General features: G+C 38.6%; 2 protein-coding genes and 1 long non-coding RNA gene across 4 annotated transcripts; 1 reads left to right on the forward strand and 2 right to left on the reverse strand.

Annotated features, from left to right (window-relative positions):
* Positions 1-6,345: 6,345 nt before the first annotated feature.
* On the forward strand, positions 6,346-8,068 carry LOC121773839. The gene is made up of 2 exons (XM_042170756.1): positions 6,346-7,335; positions 7,614-8,068. The coding sequence occupies exons 1-2, from the start codon at positions 6,651-6,653 to the stop codon at positions 7,649-7,651; spliced, it is 723 nt and encodes a 240-aa protein (XP_042026690.1). The 5' UTR covers positions 6,346-6,650; the 3' UTR covers positions 7,652-8,068.
* A 2,764-nt stretch (positions 8,069-10,832) lies between these two features.
* LOC121775577 lies at positions 10,833-18,444 on the reverse strand. Of its 2 annotated transcripts, XM_042172671.1 has the most exons (25): positions 18,302-18,444; positions 18,002-18,212; positions 15,268-15,485; positions 15,077-15,182; positions 14,886-14,987; positions 14,750-14,809; positions 14,560-14,638; positions 14,322-14,469; positions 14,114-14,237; positions 13,851-14,031; positions 13,736-13,764; positions 13,400-13,548; positions 13,166-13,268; positions 12,965-13,060; positions 12,827-12,882; positions 12,616-12,745; positions 12,464-12,526; positions 12,330-12,389; positions 12,100-12,261; positions 11,940-12,013; positions 11,773-11,866; positions 11,548-11,684; positions 11,378-11,458; positions 11,189-11,294; positions 10,833-11,090 (listed from the first exon to the last, which is right to left on the reverse strand). In XM_042172671.1, exons 2-25 carry the CDS (start codon positions 18,173-18,175, stop codon positions 11,019-11,021), a joined length of 2,604 nt encoding a protein of 867 aa, XP_042028605.1. In that variant the 5' UTR covers positions 18,176-18,212; positions 18,302-18,444; the 3' UTR covers positions 10,833-11,018. The 2 variants fall into 2 exon arrangements, with proteins under 2 accessions (XP_042028605.1, XP_042028606.1); XM_042172672.1 differs by lacking the exon at positions 18,302-18,444 and having other exon boundaries at positions 18,002-18,291.
* A 2,732-nt stretch (positions 18,445-21,176) lies between these two features.
* On the reverse strand, positions 21,177-22,745 carry LOC121773978. Its single transcript, XR_006044891.1, has 2 exons — positions 22,575-22,745; positions 21,177-21,667 (listed from the first exon to the last, which is right to left on the reverse strand). It is a non-coding gene; the product is annotated as an uncharacterized LOC121773978 (long non-coding RNA).
* Between the last annotated feature and the right edge of the window lie 433 nt (positions 22,746-23,178).

Raw genomic sequence — 23,178 nt, forward strand, 5'->3', positions numbered from 1 at the left:
TATGAGCTCCTTATCCTATCACCAATTAGTTTTAGGATAAAATCCATAGATTTCTATCATGTATCAGAGCGGGTCTCCCACTATTGGTTAAATTTAGCTGATCCAGCGGTATTATCTGGGCTGTAACCAAAAAAATCATTGAACCAACAATATATCTAGACTTAAAAATTTGGGCTAGTATAAAAGTCCAATCCCTCAAAGCTTCACCTTAAAGAGTTTGAGGGAGGGTATTGACAATTAAATTAAGAGATACAACTATCCCACATCTGTATATAAAGAGAACTAAAATCACTATATAAGTCTCATGATATCCTTCTTTTATCATCAATTGATTTTAGGATGAAATTATGTATTACCGTCACTTATTTTTCACGAACTAGAGATATAGAGATGGGGAGAGATAGGAGTGAGGTGGAAGAGATGGGTGAGGTGCCAATGGCACGTTCAATTTTTATTTGAAAATTTAAAATTCATAAAAACGTTCAATTTTTATTTGAAAATTTAAAATTCATAAAAACATCATATCAATAGCCGGAAACTGAAACAAAACATCCAAATAGTCTCGCCCTAGTTTTTGTCCATAGCCCCAGTTTTTTTGTTCACAGCCCCAAATTTTTATAATCAATTTTTATTTTAATGTTTCAAGTAATTATGAATAAATTTATCGAACTATACGTAATTAGAAGAAAACGACTATACGTGAAGAAATTAAAATTAAACACTAAATTATCGTCGTACTAAAGTACAGGAAAAATTATACAACGAAAATTTAATCTAGTGCAAATTACAAAGGTGTTCACACTGCGCCGCCACCTCCCCTACGTGCCCACACTTCTTCAATCAAATCGGCATGGAGTGTGGTATGTGATGTGGTCCTGCGCATATCAGCAAAATGTTGGATCAAATATTCATTGCTCCGTGGTACGCCCATCTGGATCGGCGCGGAGGCAACACCGTGACTTGTACTTGCGCCCTCTTCCGGTGCCCAGCGCTCTGCCGCAAATCTTTCATCTTCTATTATCATATTATGCAATATGATACATGCTAACATAATATTCGCGACATCATCTTCGTGCCAAACCCGTGCCGGGCACCGTATAATGGCACACCGTGATTGGATGACACCAAAAGCCCGCTCAACATCCTTCCTAGCACCCTCTTGTTTGCGCGCAAAATATTGTTTCTTCGGTCCAACCGGTTGGTAGACAGTCTTGACGAATACGGGCCACCGCGGATATATCCCATCGGCCAAATAGTATAGCGACATCCTGAATCTCCGGCGGAATATCTCGGGTGGATAACGGGGGTTATCCACAAAGTAATCAGCCATTAGACGCTGGTGCGCACCGACGTGGTCTCGTGGGATGGTCTGCCGATGAGTAATCGCACGAGGGATCGCAGCCTCCGCCTCCTCCGCCAAGTGCGCCGCATCCTCCTGGGTGGCCTGGTGTTGCACCTGTTGAATCAGAGCATTCCACGTGTCTCTCCACAAATTGTCCATTTCTGACCACAAATTCTAGTGAGAGAAATTTTAAGTGTTGAAGAGTTGGAATGGTGTGAAAATAATGAATGGAATGAGGAGTATTTATAGGCGAATTAAATTGAATTAAAAAAAAAAATTCGCCGCCTACCGTCGTGCCGGGCACCGCTCCACTATAGGAATCCCGCCTATCCGCCGCGTCCTCCCCGGAGTCGCCGCGTCCTCGCCCCGGAGTCGCCGCATGCCCGTCCGCCGCCTACCGCGCCCACAATCCTCGTCTGCCCCGGGGGCGGACGTCACCTCCACTATAACCGCCCCGAGATCGCCCTGGCGGGGGCTATAGCCGCGGCTATACCATAGTGGACACTCTAAGTTCATGATATTCACATTTAAATTTCTAGATAACACCAAATTAGGATGATTTTAGCAACTATCTTCTGTTTTTATTTATTAGAGCATATGCAGTAGGGACGGATGTCCCGGCGGACAAGTCAGCAGACATCCTAAAAACACCTCCTGCCACTTCATTAGGACATTCCACAACACTGTCATGTCATAAGGACATCCTACTGCACAATAGCGGACATCTCCAACGACATCCCAGTGGACAAGAACAATAACAAAAATTCACAAATTCACAAATATACAATTTACGGAATTAAAATTTCAACACGAATACAGGGAAAATGCAACCATTTTATTTTTAAAAAAAACATACATAATTAAATAAAAAAAATACATAGTTCATAAAAAATACATCCCAAAGCTTCGACACACACGATCCCCTTCTCACTCCTCGTCGTCCCCTTGGCAAGTCCCGGCGTCACTCCCGGGCAGGGGTGGGAGCTCCAAATCGCGTCGCATACTGTCGATGACCCCTTAAGCATCTCCTTGTATACTGGGTCAGTCGTCTCCTACCACTTTTCTATGGTGTCTATCATGCTCTGCTGCTGCTGCATGCCCGCGAGTTGGGCGAGTTCGGGATTGGCCTGGCTAGGAGCTGCCGATTGGACCTCGTGGGACCTGCTGGCGCTTCCCCTGGCCATCCGCATAGCTGTCTTTTTCCCAACCGGGCGACGGTGGCGGGAGAACGATGGAGGGGTCGGGATCTCTGCGGCGCCGTCGGGGAGGTCGTGGGAACCGGCACTGCTGCTGTACTTGCCGGAGGAGTTGAGCTTTGTCCGCTTCGGCCAGCCAGCTTCAACACCCGCACGAAACTTGGCGGAATTCTGCAGCACAACATAGGCATCCCAATATTTGAAGACGCCGAACTTCTTCGACTTGTCGGGGTACTGGTGCATGGACAAACTCTTCACATCCTCCATGGCACATGCCGCTGATTGTCGTGCGGATGTTGTTTTCGTAGATGCCGTCAAATAGGCTGATGGCCCTCCTCAGCCGCTCCCACTGTTTCCGGCATTGCTCTCCAATGTGAGACTTCCCACATGGCGGGTAGAATTTGATGTAGTTCTGGCTAATGCGCCGCCACATTTTGTCGATAGTCTGGTTAGCCCCGATGTAGGGATCCTCGACTATACTGACCCAGGCCTTTGCCAGCGCGACGCATTCCGCCTCGCTCCAGACGGTCCTCTTTCCCTCGTCGGCCTACTCCCCCTCCCCTTCGTCCCCCGCACACAAGGACTCACTAGTGCCCTTGTCCTTGCCCTTCCCTTTGCCCTTCTTCTTCGACTTCCCTACCGCTGGTGGTATCTCAGTGGGAGACTCCCTGGCCAGAGATATCCCCAACTCCTCAAAAGAGAAAGTCTCAATGCCGGTGAACTGACTCTCCAGATGAGTACTCTGGGAATCGTTAGACAATAAATCCATGTAGGGGCGATACACATTGTCCCCAGGTGATTAGGGGACCCCCCAATCTGCTACCCCCGCAGCGGCAGACATGCCCTGCATCATACCGGGCATCATCATCCCGTGCATCCCTGGCATCATTCCCCCAATTCCGGCCGCCATTCCGGGCATCATTCCCCCATCATCCTGGCCGCCATCCCCGTCATCCCTCCACTCAGCTCAGGCATTTGGGGCACCATCCCACCCATTCAAGGGTACATATTATAGTACCCGCCCATCATCCCCGACATTTGGGGCATCATCCCCCATCCCCGCCATTCCGGGCATCCCTACACTTCCGCCGGCGTTTCCCCACCTCCGCAGGGGATCGTCAGTGTTTGTGACTCGCTCGTGGCGGGAGAATCACGGTCGTGCTCCATTTATCTTCAAAAGAAATGAGAGTAGAGAGAGAAACTCATTAATACAAGTGGTGCGAATGAAATGAAATCCAACGAGCCGTATATATAGAGTTTTTTTTAAAAAAATCGGAGACGTCCGTCGTGTCACCGCAATAGCGGATGTCACGAAAAACGACCCGACAGACATCCACGCTCAACCGCGGACGACCTCTCGTCCGCCGCCGACGTCTGTATCCGCCTCAAACGTCGCAATAGCGGACGTCCGCCGGAAAATCCGCTATTGTGGATGCTCTTATTACGAAATATTCGCATGTTGAAGAATGAAATTGGAAATGTATTGAAAACAAAAAGCAGAATTAAAATACTATGAGTGAGATCTATGTGGTAGTACTAAATTAAATTAGAAGGCTCTTCATTAATGATAACGAAATTACCTAAAAATAAACCCCCCCCAGTGGCCGTCAAATCTGAGCCGTTGGATCTATCAGCCAAATCTAGCAATTTAACGACCTTTCAGCAGCCAATTAAGAACAAGGCGTGAATATGGTAATGATCAGTGTTTTGATGATTTAATTATCATCAAATATCGCTCACATAAAGCCTTCACCGCTGCCAACAAACTACACTAAACACCTCTCTCTCTCTCTCTCTCTCTCTCTCTCTCACGCACACTTCAAATCTTTCAATTTCAATTCAAGTGGTTTTCATCAAATCGTATCAGTCTGTGTTATCAGAGTATCTGTGTATCGATGTCGAAATTCTGATTCTTCGAAGAAGCAGTTTGTTTTCTGCTATTGATAATTTGCTCCAAATCAGGCTCTACTCTTCTTCTCGGGATCTCTTCAATGCACTTCCCCCTTAGGTTTTCTGATTCTGTAATTTGATTGCTATCTTGGTCAATCTCTGCGTTGACTTTTCTGAAGTAATCGGTTGAGTTTCCTGAGATTAGCTCTAGAGACTGGGGTTTGATTTGATTTGATTTGATTTGATTGAGGGTGATGAATGTTAGTATCGATGTCTGTAAATTGAAATTTTGGTGAGGTTTAGATTTGTTGATGGATATGAGTATTAATGGTGTGAAGATAGAGGTGAACAATAGTTTGGAGTCTCCAAAGGTAGTTATGATTGAGGAGAGTGATGAGTCTAAAGCACTGTTGCCTTCGAGCAACGGTGGATTGGCGAACAAGTCGGATAAACCTAAGAGGAAAGTTCATTGGATGGATAACAATGGGGATAAGCTTGCAGAAATCTTGGAATTTCAACCTAGGTAATTAGGATTTTTTTTGATGTTTTATGTTGTTGATGCTGCTGTATTTGATTCTGGTGAGTTCTTCAGTTTTTCAATATATGCTGATCAATTTATGACTATGGAACTGCATTAAGTTAATAGACTGTAGATGATGGATGAATTGATGGTTTTGTTGGTGGCTATGCTTGATTTTGTGCTCTTTTTTGTTTCCAATCATATCATTATGCTACAGCACGGCACGATTTCAACAGAAATTGGTGAGTTTCTGCAACTATGGTGCTCAACATTTTAATCACTGATGTTTTGGCTAAATGAACACGACCTGACGTCCCTGTTATGTTACGAGGCTTCAGCCCCGTCACTGCATGGTTTCATTATTTCTTTCACTCGTGATAAGGTTATAGATTGACTATGCTCGACCCTTGTTGCTAGGAAGGATATATACGACACATTTTTGGTGGCTCTTAGTTTGTTTTACAGAGAATTTCAGTAGCTCTTCATTTGGTGGTGTATGATCAACGATGCTCATCATAATCTGCCATTGGTTGTACTGAATAGTTTCACACATTAGTCATTTTATATCTCTCGAGCCTCAAGTGTATGTAAGCCGATGTATTTAAAGTGAAACAGATTTTCTTTACATTAGCAGCGGGTTCTTTATTGATGCTACAAATGGAAACCGGTTGCTCTTCATACTCCTCATTAATGAATGTTCCATTCTTTTGCCTTGCAGTGATGTGAGCGACTCAGAAGAGGACGAATCAGATTCTTGCATCTGTAGGATAATGTAGACCGGATTCATTAGATCGCCTGCCAGTAACTTTCTGGTGATGTTGTGAGACATCAGTTTTTTTCCAGTGGAGAATTGATCTACCCCTGGAACGCCGACATACAACTAAAATGGAATCCTGCCTCATTCTCTCACAATTTTCTTGAAGTATACGAGTAACCAAAGGAAGACACCGGGTTCATGGTTTCGGGAATCTCATGACTATTGGTATATTATCTCAATTTTCTCATCTGGACAGCATATTAATATTAGCATAGTGTGTGCATTGTATTCTAGAAACATATGATTGCTTGTCATTATATAGTGAATGTTAATATAGTATATGATTTCTATCCCACATCGGTTATGTAACATAGCCTAGCTTAGTTACTTGTATATATATGTGGCCTATGTTTACTAATGAGAGATACACTACTACTTTCTCCAATATGTCTCTATATTTTACTGTTCCACATGGTATCACAGCGGGTTCGAATTCGTAGCTAGTTTTGTAAAAAAAAAAAAAACAAAAATTAGGGTTTCGAAAATTAGGGTTTTTTTTTCTGCCTCCGCTGCTCTGCTCCTGCTCCTGCTCCGGCTCCGCTGCTCTGCAACTGTTATCTGCCTGCAACCTTATCTGGCTACTGTTCTACTCCTACTCCGTTGCTATGCGCTATCATCTGCCTGCGCTGCTGCCCGCTACTTCTTTTTTATTGACTTGCACTCTTGCCTACTGCTCTGCATCGGATTTACTCTCGTTTTATCATGTCTGATTTTAGACCTCCAATTGGAACCACCATTAAGCTGAATGGTTCCAACTATATGCTTTGGTCTCGTGCTTTTCTCCTATTTTTGTGATCACAGAAGAAGAAAAGCCATGTTCAAACTGCCCCGCCTGCTACTACAGATGCCAACTACGACACTTGGTGTGCCGATGACTGCTCCGTCATGACTTGGCTTCTCAATAGCCTAGAACCAGCCATCAGTCAAAATATCATGTGCTTGGATAGTGCCAAAGCCATGTGGGATGCTCTACGGGAGATGTTCTTCAATGACAAAAACGTTTCTCGGGTATTTGAATTATATGAGAAACTTTTCTCTCATACTCAGGATACTCAGTCAGTCAATGATTACTTCTCTACCTTGAAAGGCCTTGCTGATGAGATCTTAGTTTATCATCCTCTTTCCTGTGATGCCACAACAAGAGCAAAACAATGGGAGGAATTCATGGTAGCAAAATTTTTGTCAGGTCTTAATGCTGATCTCCAGCCACTTCGAGATAGCTTAATGGCTAGTGATGACATCCCAACCTTGTCTAATGCGTTGTCTCGCGTTCTTCGTGTCTCCACCGGGCGTACGGAATCCACCTCGTTTGATAATTCAGCTATGTCTGCTCGCGGTCGAGGTTCGTATGGTGGACGTGGCCGTGGACAGGGACGTGGCCGAGGTCGAGGACGAGGGTTTCATGATCGACTATGTGATCATTGTGGTCGTTCGAATCATGAGTCTGATAAGTGTTGGAAGAAGTTTGGCAAACCAGATTGGGCTAATAACATTGAGTTTGCTGCGCCAAGTTCTTCATCTACTACTACTGATGCCTCTACCTCTGTAGCTGCGTTTGCTGTGTCTCCTGGTAAGTCTTGGATGTTGGATTCAGATGCCTCTACCCATATTACTGGTACAAAATCCCTTTTGACATCTTTTTCTCCATCTTCTCTCCCATCTGTTCGTCTTGCTGATGGCAACTATTCTCCTGTAACTGGCACTGGTGTTGTCAAACCCACTACTCATATTACCCTTGATAATGTTTTGTTTGCCCCAAATTTTTCAGTCAGCTTAATATCTATTGGTCAGCTAACAAAAACTCACAATTGTTCTGTCACTTTTTATCCTTCATATGGTATCTTTCAGGACCTGCAGACGAAGAGGACGGTTGGTGGAGGACATGAGCGTGGCGGTCTGTACTACTTGGATAATGTTTCACCTGTCTCTCCTAGTGCTCTCTCTGCTGCTGTGTCTCCATATCAGTGGCATTGTCGTTTTGGTCATCCGTCTTCTGCTAGTCTTCGTAGTTTAGTTCCAGTTGCGTCTGTTGATTTTAATTGTGAGTCATGTGAGTTGGGCAAACACCATCGCACTTCCTTTCCTTCTCGAGTCGAGACTCGTAGCTCTTCTATTTTTGATTTAGTTCATTGTGATGTTTGGGGTCCGAGTAGGATTGAGTCCAGAGGGGGTTTCAAGTATTTTCTAATTCTTGTTAATGATTATTCCCGTATGTCATGGTTGTATTTGCTTAAACACAGAAGTGAAGTCCCTACTGTTCTAAAATCTTTTTATCATGAAATAAAGACCCAATATTCTGTTGATCTGCGTGTTCTTCGTACTGATAATGCTCTTGAGTTCACACAACAGTCTATCTCATTTTTTTGTGAATCTCATGGTATAATTCATCAAACCTCTTGCTCTCACACTTCTCAACAAAATGGGGTAGCTGAGCGTAAGCATCGTCATGTTTTAGATGTTGCGCGTACTCTTATGTCTCACATGCATGTGCCTAAGTATCTATGGTCTGATGCTGTTCTTACTGCATGCTTCCTTATTAACAGGATGCCATCTAGTGTGTTGCATGGGGATATTCCTTTTTCGTGTCTTCATCCTGATAAACCTCTTTATCATATTCCTCCACGCATTTTTGGATGTACTTGTTTTGTTCATGATCTGACTCCTGGGTTGGATAAGTTGTCTCCTCGCTCTATTAAGTGTGTTTTTCTTGGTTATTCTAGAACCAAAAAGGGATACCGATGCTTTGACCCTCTTACCAAACGTCATTATATCTCTGCAGACGTTACTTTCTTTGAGTTTCAGCCTTATTTTACTCATTCTCAAACTAAACCAACCAGCCAGCCAGTTATATCATACTCCTTTACCTGCCCAAACTTTTGTTTCTCCTATGTCTTCTGCTCCTCTTTTACAGGTCTATACACGACGTCGTCGACCTGCAACAACCCCTGAAGCCCCTGAAACAGTACCAACAGTCTCATGTCCACTGCCACAGTCATCTTCGCCTCCAGCTTCTGAAGATCCACCTCCTTCTGATGAGTTACCCATAGCCATTCGCAAAGGTAAACGTACTTGTACCACCAAACACCCCGTATCTAATCATGTTTCCTTTACTCGCTTGAGTGCTCCTTTTCGTGCCTTTGCTCTTTGCCTTTTGTCTACAGTGATTCCAACTTCTTACCAAGAGGCACTCAAACACCCTTTATGGCGAGCCGCTATGGATGAGGAGATGCGAGCTCTCTTGAGTCGTGGTACTTGGGTTCTGGTCCATGCCCCTGATTCGGTGGATATTGTGTCTTGTCGTTGGGTGTTTACCATAAAATTTCTGGCTGATGGCAGTATTAATTGTTACAAAGCTCGGCTTGTGGCCAAAGGATACACGCAAACTTATGGTATTGATTACTTTGAGACGTTCTCGCCCACTGCTCGTATGAATTCAATCCGAATTCTGTTCTCTTTGGCTATTAATCTTTCGTGGCCCATGTATCAACTTGATGTGAAGAATGCTTTCTTGTATGGTGATTTGACTCCGATGGTCTTTATGGAGCAACCTCCGGGATATGTTGCTCAGGGGGAGGATGCTACTAAAGTTTGTTGTCTCAAAAAGGCAATTTATGGCCTTAAACAAAGTCCCAAGGCGTGGTTCAATAAGTTCAGCAGTGTCCTTGGAACTATTGGTTTTAAGCAATGCAAGTCTGATCATTCGGTTTTTGTGCGACATCAAGCATCGGGTATTGTTATTTTCATTGTATATGTTGATGATATACTCATATCTGGAAGTGATGTTCGTGGAATTGAGGAAACTAAGAAATATTTGCAGCAACATTTTGTTATCAAGGATCTGGGCCGTCCTAAGTATTTCTTGGGAATTGAAATTGCACACGGAAATTCTGGAGTGTCTCTATCTCAGCAAAAGTATGCTACAGATCTATTGAAAGAAACTGGACTACTTGGAGCAAAGCCCGTTGATACTCCTATGGAGGTTGATCCAAGTGTTTGGGATGACAGTGGAGAAGTCTTGGAGGATAAAGCTAAGTATAGACGTCTAGTTGGAAAACTTATCTACTTGACAGTAACAAGGCCGGATATTTCCTTTGTTGTTGGCTTAGTCAGTCGTTTTCTGGATAAGCCTAAGCAAGTTCACTGGGATGCCGCTATTCGAATTCTTCAATATGTCAAGAAATCTCCCGGCAACGGATTGTTATTCAAAAAGAATGGGCATCTAAAAATTGAAGGATATTCTGATGCTGATTATGCTGGTTCTAAGTCTGATAGAAAGTCTACTTCTGGATATTGCACCTACTTGGGAGGAAACCTTGTAACTTGGCGAAGCAAGAAACAACATACTGTTGCGAGATCGTCTGCCGAGGCCGAGTATAGAGCTATGGCTCATACTGCTACTGAGATGATCGGAGTCAAGAATCTACTTGGAGAATTGGGATTCACTTTCAATGAACCTTTACCTATGCATTGTGATAACCAAGCTGCAATCTATATTGCAAACAATCCGGTTTTTCATGAGAGGACTAAACATATTGAAGTTGATTGTCATTTCATTCGAGAGTGTGTTTTGAATCGGACAATTACTACTCCTTTCACTTCATCGTCTAACCAGATTGCTGATATCTTCACAAAACCGTTGCCTGTGAAGCGTTTCTCAGAACTTTGTACCAAGCTGGACTTGATCAATATATATGATCCAGCTTGAGGGGGAGTGTTAATATAGTATATGATTTATATCCCACATCGGTTATGTAACATAGCCTAGCTTAGTTACTTGTATATATAAGTGGCCTATGTTTACTAATGAGAGATACACTACTACTTTCTCCATTATGTCTCTATATTTTACTGTTCTACAGTGAAGTTATAGGAGCTTCCATTTGCTTCCTGGTTCCCACCTCTGTACAAATTGACAGTTTTGTGTATCTGGCTGATTTCTTGAGCAATATATATTTGGATTTTTGTCATGATCAAGACGGATATTTCCGTCACAGTTCCCTTTTCATATTAAATTTGACTTTACTGAACAAAGTCTAAATCTTGAGACTGATAAAGAATCAGTTCATATAAACCAACAAATCATTCAACCATTTCTTTTACTGTCACTTTTACACGAATAAAACAGTGCATACCAATTTGAGTTCCTTTAAAAATGGAGTAACGTAAAAAATAGTAACAATGATAATAATTTGACAATGTCAAACTACTCTTGAACCTCTCCAAAAATAGTGGCAGACGAGAAAAAATTTCCGGTCAATAAGCAGAAGGAACACCCTTGTAAGGATCACCAAATGCTGCGACATTTCCAGGTCTACTGAACACAATCTAGAAAGAAAAGAACATCAGGTCGTAAAAAGTTTCAATAGTCGTCGCTAAAATTCTACAAAGATTCAGGAAACAGCAGCAGCTATAAGTTTGTAAACCTGATAGTTTCCTAGTGTACAGGTTTTGAATCCTGCAGCACAATAATCGAAGTAATACTCCCAAGTTCGGATGAACTTGTCGTTGAATCCCAGATCCTTTATTTGACTGCGAACCACAGAATTAACGAAAATGTCTAGGATTAAGATGGCTTTCTCACTTGAGGCTGATTTTTTTTTCTTGATTCTTACCTTTCATTTTTGAGGAAGTTTTCACGCCAGTATCTGAGTGTCTGGTAGTAATGGACTCCAAAGTCTTCAAGGTGCTCCACGCTGCATAAACGTGAAGTGTTAACTTCTTTTCTCGTTAAATTTGGCCTTGTGCATAATGAGGTATAACCGTGGACTGTAGTTTTGATTACCAGAATCTCGAGGCAGCAGCCATGGCTGATGTTACTCGGCTTAGTGAAGGCAGGCAACCTCCTGGGAATATATACTCTTTGATAAAGTCTGAACTACGCCTATATTCATCATACCTCTCATCTGGTATCGATATGAACTGACAAACACAGCATTGCACATACTTCAACTAATAGAATCATGGCACTAGTAGTGATGTAAGCACGTGGTTTCTCCACCGGACTGACCTGAAGAACGAGAAGGCCATCTATTGCCAACACAGATTCACAGCACCGGAAAAACTCTTCCATGAACTCGTGACCTACAGCTTCTAACATCTCACTGCATTTGCCAAAATTCTGTCATAAATATCAGTGTCATTAATATAAGAGAAAAAAGAAGAAAAGAAACTTACCACGATATTATTCTGTCATATTTCACATTGTTTGGCAACTGTCTGTAGTCACATAGAAGGAATTTTATGTGATCCTGATGCAATGTTTTACACAATGTATTGTAAAGAAATTTCATTTAACTTGAATAATTCGACTGTTTTCAGATCGAGTTATTAAAACCTGCAGGCCGGCCTCCTTTACTTTGAGTTCAGCATATTGCAGCTGCTGTTCGGATAAGGTGATACCGGTGTATTTGCAGCCGGTTCTTTTAACGACTTCAATTGCTAAAGTTCCCCAACCACACCCGATCTCCAAAATGTGACCATCCTTGCTGATCTTTGCCTATGATCAATTAACATCACCTTTGAAATATCCATTTTTTCTAGATTGAAGCAATTAAAAAAAGTCACCTTGTCAATTAGAAGAGAAATTTTCCTGAGCTGAGCAATCTTTAGGTCTTCACCTTCAGACTATCAATATAATTAGAAGGGATCAGCAACATTAGGTGTATATTTCTGAAAAAAAGATAAGAAGAGCTCTTCACCTTGAATATTGCACAGGAATATGTCATTGTTTCGTCCAGAAAGAGCAAGAAGAGTTCGTTGCTCTGGCAAACAACACAGACAAATTTAGGATCCGCGTTAAGTAGACTGTACGAGTAAAGTTGGAAGACAAGATTTTCTAGTACACACTTACTAAGTCATAATGCCTTGAGATATTACGCTGTGCCTGAGTTACTGTGTTCTGCCTCGACACATGCTGGAAAAAATATTTTGCAGAAGCCACTGCTGATGTGAAAAGCATCGGTGTCCACCATCCTCTACAACTGTACAAGGTCAAATTCACCGTAAAGTTGTTGGAAAAAACTGCATCATAAGAACACAGAAAATCGGTTTCAAGTTATTACCTTTTGTTATTCGGCTGCGCAGTTGAAGTATTCAAATCTCTATTGGCGATAAACAACTGCAAAATGGAATTCAGGTTAGCCACTGTTACCAGGAACAGAACTTCAACGTTGAAGATAAATTTGGATTCATTCCCTCACCATGAAAAGGTTGTGCAAACCTTCATTCTTATCAACAAAAGAAAAGTCACCATTAATGTATGCATCAGCTAGGCCTAAATCTGCTTCTTTTGCAACCTAAACAAGACAACCATAAAATGATTCATCACTGTATGAATATACTCGAATACGATCTCTGATGTAAAAATTGTATTCCAAGACACAAATAAAATAGATAACTACCTTCCAATAAAACTGTGGAGTATGAACTCTCAAAGTCACTTTCAAGAAGCTCCCTTTCTTGCTGCCTTCGAAGGTGTACATAGTACCTCCGATCTCCAATAATCTGTGGCAGCACGTGTTATAATGTTACACACTACAAACAGGTTAAACAAAACATGACTGGAGAAATTTTCCATTTTCTAGAATATACTAATGGAAAAGACAAGAAGAAAGAGTATTACATCTGCAACTTACGTTAGGCTGCCTGTAGCTATAAGACGTTCAAGAAACCTAGTAACAAGAAAACGCGCCCCCGTTTCAAGCCAAGTAGGTACCATGTATTTGGGGTTGCTCTTTAGCATACAGTTTTTTCTAAGTAAGCCATTGGCAGCATTTATTCCTGCCTGTTACAACACAGGTTAAGCTTACAATCCATTATCAGCTCTTCTAATGAATTCAATTGAAAATGTTGCATTAATACATGAAAAGGATTCTAAATATTCTTACAGTAAGAGTAACACTATGATTGGCCACTTAAAATGTGTAATCTTAAATCTATGAACGTAGCTGTGTACTTTAGTCGACACGTACCTTTAGTCCATCCTCGTGAAAGCCATAGCCTGAGAGAACAATACAAAGAAACAACATAAGTATATATTGGGAGTAGATGGCGTCGTGCATTAGTGAAAATGGCTTTTCCATGCACCTTGATACGCTCCACAGAACCAAATCCTTCTCTTCCCTTGTATGAGATCTAGCTGAGATGAAGCTTTAGACGCAGCAACTGACGGAATGGGGTGGCCAGTCGACCACTTCAGCAGTGTGTGTTGAGGTGTGGAAGGAGGGTTGAGCGTCACTAGATAAGGTAGCCCCTTCTCCTCAATGTTCTACACAAAATGAAAAAATGCAACTTTTTCAACATCAGCACCGGCAGAAGGGACAACGGAAAACTTCCATGACGAAGGTGACCTGTAGAATGTTGAGCCAATATGTGACACAAACTTTGTCATTGATGGATCCAAGAAAGTTCCAAGCGCTCCATGCTGCCGGGTTTTTGGGCATTAGACTTATGTCGCGGTGAAGGTAAATGTCACTGCTCATCAAGGTCAGAGAATGAATGTGCGGTTTAGAATATCAAGCATGAGAGAGAAGGTGAAAGATAGGTTCGATGGAACACCTATAGGCATACTGAAAAGCACCCAGTATTCTTAGTTCATCGAACGTCGCCTGCTCTCCTAACATCTTCAGAGCATCCGGAGCATGAGCACCAATTATGCACCCGTCATACGCTTCTTCTGAGCCGTCCTTGGTCCTTACAATGCAGCCTGAAACTCTTAATCGCATCAAAATTGAAGTTCATATAGTAGCATGAAACTCGAAGAAAAACTATCAATAGAAGACTATCGAGCACTCACCCTCATCGTTTCCTGAAATCGAACATACTTCAGCATTGGTTCTTACTTGACACCCTCTACTTTCCAGCACTTTCTTCATCTGGTGCAACAAATTCATCTCAGAATCTCACCATAAGATAAACATATTCCATGATAAATGCTTAACAATAATTTTAAAACAAAAAAAAAGAGAGAGATGTCGAAGTACTACCTTATTGACATAAGTTCGTGAACGACACTTCACAGTAAGCCACTGAGGGCGGCCAAAGAGCTGCGCAACACATCATTAGCTCAACGAATGTCGGCCAAAACGGGAAGAAAGCACAAATGGTCTAACAAGAAAATACCTGAAGAAGATGGTGGTTTCGACAAAATGAAAGTATGGAATATGCAGAGAAGCTCATCACTCCTTCGGAAGAGCACGACCAGATCGAGCCACAGATTGGAATCTAGTCAGACGATTGAAATAGCACATAAGCAAACTGCTTCCATCAAATCCATACATAACAATAACATAAAAATATTCAAATCATCTCACAAGATAGGCCTTTTGAAAGAGCTCAGAGTAACCACGTGATTGTACGAAGCTCCCAAGTGTCTGATTCCTATCGACGTCTGGATTGTTTTCAAGATCTTCGAGGTAACTGCAATGGTTCAGGAACATATGTACATACGGAGATCAGCAAAAAAACACGAGCATAAGTGTGAGGTGTGAAGCTTAGTAATTACTCGAGCACATCATTCTTGAACTTGATGATTTCTCTGATCATATTCCAAAAGTAGGGATTCAACACGTTCTTCTTCTGTGCAAATAATCCAGACAGAGCACCACGACTGCCCCATTCGCAGCCTCGGCCATTGTCTAAGCTCACTGAGAAGGACATGTCCGAGAGCTCCATCTCAACTCCAAGATTCTCAAAGAATTCCATCATGTTTGGATAAGTAACCTGTCAAATATCTCACCTTGATAAACTGTTGCTGATTTCACTCGTTTCATGAAAATGTTGTTGATCTTGATCAACTAGAATTCTTGAACAATGTGAAATCATAACTCATCATGTTTTAGGCATCAGAGATCCAAAACAGCTACCTCCACATCATGCACATTTTAAAATTCAAGAACTATAAGAGAGCAATTGAAAATTCTTATTTTTTCGAACAAAAAGAGGTTACATATAACATTATCTAATTCAACTTGAGATTACATAATTCAACTTAATTTGTTTGTCATGTTGTGTCTCATTGTAAATATGTTAGAGTAGCTAAAGAAAAATATAACATAGTAGTATCACATAATAACATGGAAATAATACATGTACAAAATTATTCTTGATGAAGTTATTTAAACATAGTTAAAAATAAAAAAAAGTTTCTTGATTCGCATGTTTAAAAGTAAAAATCGTAAAATCGTTTAAAGAGTGTTAGTGTCGTAAAATCGTGTAACTTTTTGCTACACAATTTAACAGTTAAATTGAGTGCACAATTTTCGCAAGGTTAAATCGTACAGTGTGCATATGCTACGAGGGTAAATTTCTCATGGATATTTTTTACTTTTTAGATTTGGCTAGAATAAGGTGTTTGCACTATTTATTGTTTCAATAATCAACACTAATATCAATTATTAAATTAAATAATTATAAACCAAATTATTTACCTCGGTCTTTGAAAAGTATAAACTATTTCCTTATTCGTCTGTCTCTATAAAGTAGTATGAATTTACTGATTTTGGAATAGTTAAACAACACATTACTTTCACTACACTACATTACTAATGATGTGGAGTTCAATTTCCACTAACACTATTTTCACTACCATTTATCTATCTCTTTTACTATACAAATTATACATTGAAACTAGGGCTGGGGAAAAATACCGAAATGCCGAAATACCGAAATACCGGCCTTATCGTACCGAAAAAAATACCGAATTTTCGGTATACCGTGATTTTCGGTACGGTATGATACCTTACCGAAATATTTCGGTAAGGTAAATGTATGAATTTTTATATACCGCGGCATACCGAATTCGGTATATACCGTAATTTAAGGTATATACCGTAAAATATGAATATAATAATATATAAAGTATTTTATATATTTTTAAATTATAAAATTTATTGTGAAATATAAAATAATATGAATAAAATATACTAGTATTTAATACCCGTATATTATTTAAATTACTATAAAATATATATAGTATTCTAAAAACTCAAATATTCAATTTTCATTGATATTGAAAGTAAGGTATACCGCAAAAGTATGTTATACCGAACTTTGGTACGACATACCAAAAATGAGGTACGCTATCGGTATGAAAATTCTCCATACCGAAAATAAAGTATACCGAAAATTTTGGTAAGATAAATGTATGATTTTTTCGCATACCGAATTTACGGTATGGTGGTTTCGGTAAAGTATACCGTACCTACCCACCCTAATTGAAACTCGTGTTTAAGTTAATGTTAGGGGAAGGAGTGCAAATTCTCTTACGACATTCTTAAATCCAATGGTCGAATTTAATAAAAATATCTGTTAAAAATTCTATGGACCACATGAAAATGATAATTTGGAAAAAGAAAGAGCCTAAAAGCCCAAAGATTATGGGCCCATATGTAACAGTAAAATACAAAGCTACAGACACGCAAATGATAACGACTGAAGTCCACTGTCCACCCCATTGCTTAGCTGGCATTTCCCCCTTATAATTAATTGAATGCAAAGTACTGTTTTTACAAATATTTCACTAAATATAATATCGGCCTTAAATAAAACCATAAACCCATGTACTACATAAAATAACAAAAATAAAACAGTTTGATTAAAACTATAAACATGTTTCGATATGGACATTTGTACCACATGACTGTGATATCTACTTTTAGCATAAAAAATTAAAAAACTAATGTTGAAGAAGTCACATCATTGTCTCCAATTGTAAATTAGTAAATGAACATCCAAAAAGCTAATTACAACACACAAGGCCTGTGCTAGTGAACTTTTTCCTAACCTAAGTAAATTAAGGATTATAAGAGTCAATCACTCCACAAATGTACTAGTACTACTAACTAATCATGCCAACATGATTAACTTTGTTCTCACTAGTCACTATAATGCAATATCCGATATTGTTTCCTAGGACCTTTTCAATTATACTCAATTGGTTTTATGTTAATATAAGTGTTTCATTTTCTACATTCATTTTAGAAAATTAGTAATAGTAGTAATATGGAGAAGAAGTAAATTAAGAGAAAATAATGTAGATAAGACTTTTTTATTTTTTAGCGTAAGAATGGAGTATTATTTTTCCAAAGCTACTGCAGAAAATGAAACGTGTTTGTTAAGGAGGAACGGATGGAGCATGTTAGTAGAATAAACACGGGTTTAAAATACTACTCGATTATGTTATGTTAACGTAATTTTATACCAAAAAAAAAGAAATTATCGAGTAGAAAATGACTTACTCGATTGAAAACCATAAATCCGAGGTCAAGAGAAGTTGCATCAACATCAAAGGTCTTGGCATGGCCGCCTAAGTAATCCTCCTTCTCATAGAGCACCACCTCCTCGCCGCCCTCCGCCGCCACATACGCCGCAACCAGCCCACTCACTCCGCCTCCTACGACCGCCACTCTCATCTTCCACCTTAGATATTGTCTTCAAATCTCAATTTAACTGCATTACACTTCCACTTTAGAGAGAGAGAGAGAGTAGAAGAAGAAGGTAGAAAGAAATAGTTGGAGGGAATTTCGTTATCACAATACCAATTTTTAGATAAGGGAATGCAAGTGCTCACTATTTTCTGTCTTATTTGTAAATTGCTATTAGCCTATTGAATTTATACAAATTGATACAATATGATCAATTTCTTATCTAATTATTTTAATTAAAAATGTGTATTTTTGTGCATTTCTGCATATACTGCTGTATTTAAATACACTGAGTGCTCAATATCGGAGTATTTATTGCGATCATGTGGACTTTAGGTACATATTAATATTGGCATGTCACTATGTCAGAATGTTCATACATGTATAAAAGTGTTTGTCACTACAATAAAATGTCCCGGTTGAGACGTAATTTTTGAAGAGGTATGGCACTTCAAATGTAAAAAACAATTGTGATATTTAAGGCTCTAAGCTAATTTTGGTGACATATATACGTGTGGTTATGGAGTAGTATTTGTCATGACATGTAAAAATGTAACTACTACTATTTTTTATAATTATTTATTGAAAAAAAAATAGTTTCATCAATAAAAAAAATGTAAAGTAAAATTTTATATATATGTGTGAGAAAAAGAGAGATATTGTGACACTTATTTGTCAAAAATATTTTGTGATAGCCTAAGATGTAGCGAAATTTAGTTACACGAATAGATGTCATAAACTTTGTTTCCAATTCTAAAAATAACAACGTTTGCTTATATTTTTATGTGTCACAAAAGAGTATAAATGCATGTGATTTTAGACACTTATAAACGTAGCAACACCTCTCAACTCTCAAAGTGTTACTACTAGATATTAATTTATATTGCAATAAGCAATCCACGTAAAAGAAAAACCAAACATTTGATAGACTTTGACTCTAAAGACGATTGTGAAATTTGAACTTTATTGAGTTATTCCCTCCACCACTAACCTATTATCCCTAAAAGAATTAGTGTTACATATTACTTGCGCTTGTTGCTAGATAGTAATACAAGAAACTAGATTAAAATACTAGCTAATTGAATTACTAGTTTTGAATAGCAACATTAATCAAAAGGAATGGCAACAAAAGAGGCCACGCCACGACTTGTTTTCTGGCAGTGCCACGAAAACTCTAGATTAAGTTGATTAATTATGCAAAATGGGTCTATTAATTGACATATTTGTCGGAATCATATTAATAAAGTTCAAAAATACTTTCGGAATCATGTTGTGTTTTCCTCTAGTAGTTAATTTGTCAACATAAGATTCTTGTTCAAACTTTCGGAATTTTAATTTTTGCAAATTTTATAGGAGACGTGGAACTATATATCATTCACATTTCACCACAAAAAGTTAAGGTAAGGTAGCTGAGTACATTATAATAAGAAACTAAATATATTAATGTCTAAATTATGTACTACTTGGTTTATGTCACAAATTAACGGTATATAAAATAATGGAGTAGTCTGCTGTACAATTAGAATAGAGTTAATCTGTAACTTCATAAATTTGTATCGCAACAAAAATTAATACGCATCTTAATAATATACTTAATTCAATAAAAAATGTATTTGAAGCGAATAAGTTATAATTATTTAGATGCGTTAATGCGATCATAAATATAAATCCCATATTATTTGTATAAGTAATTTATAAACGATGTATAAAACCAAATATCGATTTAAATTCATTAATTCCAAAAATATTTATTAATAATAGGTATGATAGGCACAACAACTCTTCCCACATCCGCGTATGTTATATTATTGGCCAATAGAGTGAGAGGTAGTGCCAATAATTTAGTAATCAGTCAATTTTATACATTTGGATATTTTGTTTGCGGTTGGCTCATTAAAAACGTGGTAGCTTTGCATCCAAGGAGATCTATTACCACTGTGAATTTCTGATTCAATACGTTAATTTGTGACAGAGCTAAAGCCAAAATAATTTGGGTATTTGCGACTACTCATTATGAAATTCGATGCACATCTTAAATAAATGAGTCAAATATTTTTAAGAGCAAATTAAGATCTTAGTTTTAAAATTAAATTTATTTCTATCATAAAATATATTTTTGAATATTTTAAAGTCCACAAATACTATTCGAATTATTTTATAAATATATTATCAATATTAGATAAGTCAAGATATAAAAGATTCTATTTTATTACACTATAAGTCAAGATATAAATATTCTATTTCACGGTGGATTTGAATTTTAAATCGTCCATATCTATAAATATAAAAGGAGAATTTCAGATATATTTATAAAATATTATTTTAACTTAAAAATTATCTATTGATTAAAATTGTTTTTAATTAAAGGATCACTAAATTTTGGAGTTACTAATTTCATAATCTATTAATTTCCAATTCATTACTCGAATTTAGAAACTTTTTAAAGTGTTTATTCTCTCTATTTTTTAACTTATCATCTATAAATATTTCTTCAAGGACCATTAAATTTAGCAGATACATTGATCGATATAAATCGAAAACTCAAAAAAATTATAACATCTACTATTGATTGGAATAATTTATAGGGTAGTATTTAGAGACATAATATCTTTATGCCATAATGCCCTTATGTCATTTTGCCATATGCTTAATTTATATAGGGTAGCACTTCAAAAATAACTCATTTTGAGCTTACAACATCTTACAAATATCATCCATTAGATTGACACATCCGACGATCTGGAAACATCCACCTAAGATTTAGTTATTGTGATACATATATAATTATTATTGCATTAAAGGGTAGAAAGGAAAACACAAAGACCGTCTTGCAATTTTGACCCTATATGTACGCAATCAATTCAATCAGTTATATTCGCTCCCTGTATTCTTGATGCATTAACTATTTTATATATGGGAAGTCATTTTCTCTTTCTTTTAAGGTTATATAATTTCTTCAAACACATAAAATCTTTCAACGCATAAAATCTCCCAATCAAAAATACAAATTAATTATAATTACCCTAAATAAATAAATTTACATATTAACTGTAAGACTTCAAACTCTACAATGTCGAATTCCATAATTTCATTGACAAGCGTGTTCATGAATATCAATAATTCATTAGAATGTAATATTTTGATTTAATTAAAAATGTATTTCATCCCCAGATGTAAGTATTTTTGTCACGACCGCACTTTTTTTAGGATAGAAAGCCCGGTTGATCGCGACTAGGGGAGGATGAAAGAAGTTGGGAAGAAAGGGTAAAACTGTGGCACAACTGAAACCGAACCGAAATAACTCAAATAATATATATCAGAGTGCACGATACAAAGAGCACAAACTCGACTTTTACATTGCAGCGGAAGAGTCAAGAGCAGATAACGTCGTGTATGGAGACACGTCGCATCCGAGTACTATTCTATCGAATGATCTTCATCATCTATGCTCAACACCGCCCGCCGTCATCACTGCTCAACCTGCACATTTTTAAAACATATGCAAGGCTGAGTACTTGGTGTACTTAGTGGACACATGCCGAAATATATTTTACTGAAAAACTAGTTTTGCAAAGCCACTCTTTGAGTGAGCTCGAGGTTTTAGGAAAAGGTCCGAGAACACTAAAACATTTTCCTTTTTCAAAAGCGATATGTAGATCTATTTTTCTAGAACATATGTCGTATCTGACTAACTCCTGGGGAACAGAAGCCCACTAACCTCCTAGTGAACAGAATTCACGAAACTCCTGGTGAACCGGAATGTATGGGCTTATCCCACTTACAAACCCGAATTCACGAACTCCTGGTGAAACGGAATGTATGGGCTCATCCCACTTACAAACCCGAATTCACAAAACTGAAACTCCTGGTCTAGTAGGGACATCACCTTGCTAGTCAATCATATAGGCAAAGTTCAAAACAAAACATGGCTTGGCATAACCTTTGCAGCCTTATTTTTCTCATAAAACCGTTTTTTAACATAAACTCATCTTTCTTTCATCAAAAGCCGAACACAAAACTTTCCTTTTTTTCTCGTACACGTATTTGGATCAAAACTCATTTCTATCGGTCAAATCCGAACTCAAAACTCCCAAAACTTCATTTTCCTCGTAAATATACTTTTAACAAAACTCATTTCTATCGGCCAGAACAGAACACAAATATCAACGAAGGCTGACACTTCACAAGCACTCATAAGGCAACACATAACATCATATAAATCACATCACTTTCACTTTAGGTAAATATCACTTTTCATAACACTGCACGTCAAATAGCGAGCTCTCACTTAACATCACATCTTAAATAGAAACACACGAAAATACTTCTCATAAAAACTTTATAGTAAGCTGAAAGCCCATAAAAATACTTTAGTTCGAAAGCCCACCTCGTTTGCTTAAAACTCCTAAACTTGGATTTTCCTTACTCCACCCTTAACTCGCGGAGATAGCCTCAGCTCTCGGTGATTCCTCTTGGTTTGGTGGACGGATGTCCTGCCCCTGCCACTACTCCTTGCTCCCCTCTCCACTCCTTGTGCAGCTCTTATGTTGTGTGAATATTGGTGTCGAATGGTGTGTGAAGGAAGGTGGTGGTGGGCTACTTTTATATGAGAAAAGTCTTGGCATTTTGTGGATAATTTGGAATAAATATTCCTTTTCTTTTGAATTTGAAATAAAAGTTTTACTACCCCTTTGGTGTTAGCATTGGGAAGGATGCTCTTGTATTTCTAGCTATGGGATCCTTCCCCTTTTACCATGACAAAAAAGACATCTTGCCTAATCGGTGTAAAGCATTGGGGAGAGTCAAGGAGATGAGGTCACCATCACTTAGTCCTTTGTCTCTATTACATCTTTGAGAAGATATGGAAATCACCAAGCATCATTTCTCTCCTTTATTTTGTGCATTTGTTGTACACTTAAATTTCGATTGGGCAAAATCTTACTATTTTTGTGTTTCATTTGATAGGTTGGAGAAAAAACCTTGGCTTATTG

This window comes from Salvia splendens, chromosome 17 (genome assembly GCF_004379255.2).
Source record: "Salvia splendens isolate huo1 chromosome 17, SspV2, whole genome shotgun sequence".
NCBI lineage: Eukaryota > Viridiplantae > Streptophyta > Magnoliopsida > Lamiales > Lamiaceae > Salvia > Salvia splendens.

Coding starts and splice junctions, on each gene's coding strand:
- LOC121773839 (XM_042170756.1), top strand. CDS start 6,651: ATGACTTGGCTTCTCAATAGCCTAGAACCAGCCATCAGTCAAAATATC. Junction 7,336..7,613: donor TGCGTTTGCTGTGTCTCCTG/GTAAGTCTTGGA, acceptor GGTATCTTTCAG/GACCTGCAGACGAAGAGGAC.
- LOC121775577 (XM_042172671.1), bottom strand. CDS start 18,175: ATGAGAGTGGCGGTCGTAGGAGGCGGAGTGAGTGGGCTGGTTGCGGCG. Junction 14,988..15,076: donor TCTTTCAAAAGGCCTATCTT/GTGAGATGATTT, acceptor TCGTCTGACTAG/ATTCCAATCTGTGGCTCGAT. Junction 14,639..14,749: donor CACGAACTTATGTCAATAAG/GTAGTACTTCGA, acceptor TTGTTGCACCAG/ATGAAGAAAGTGCTGGAAAG.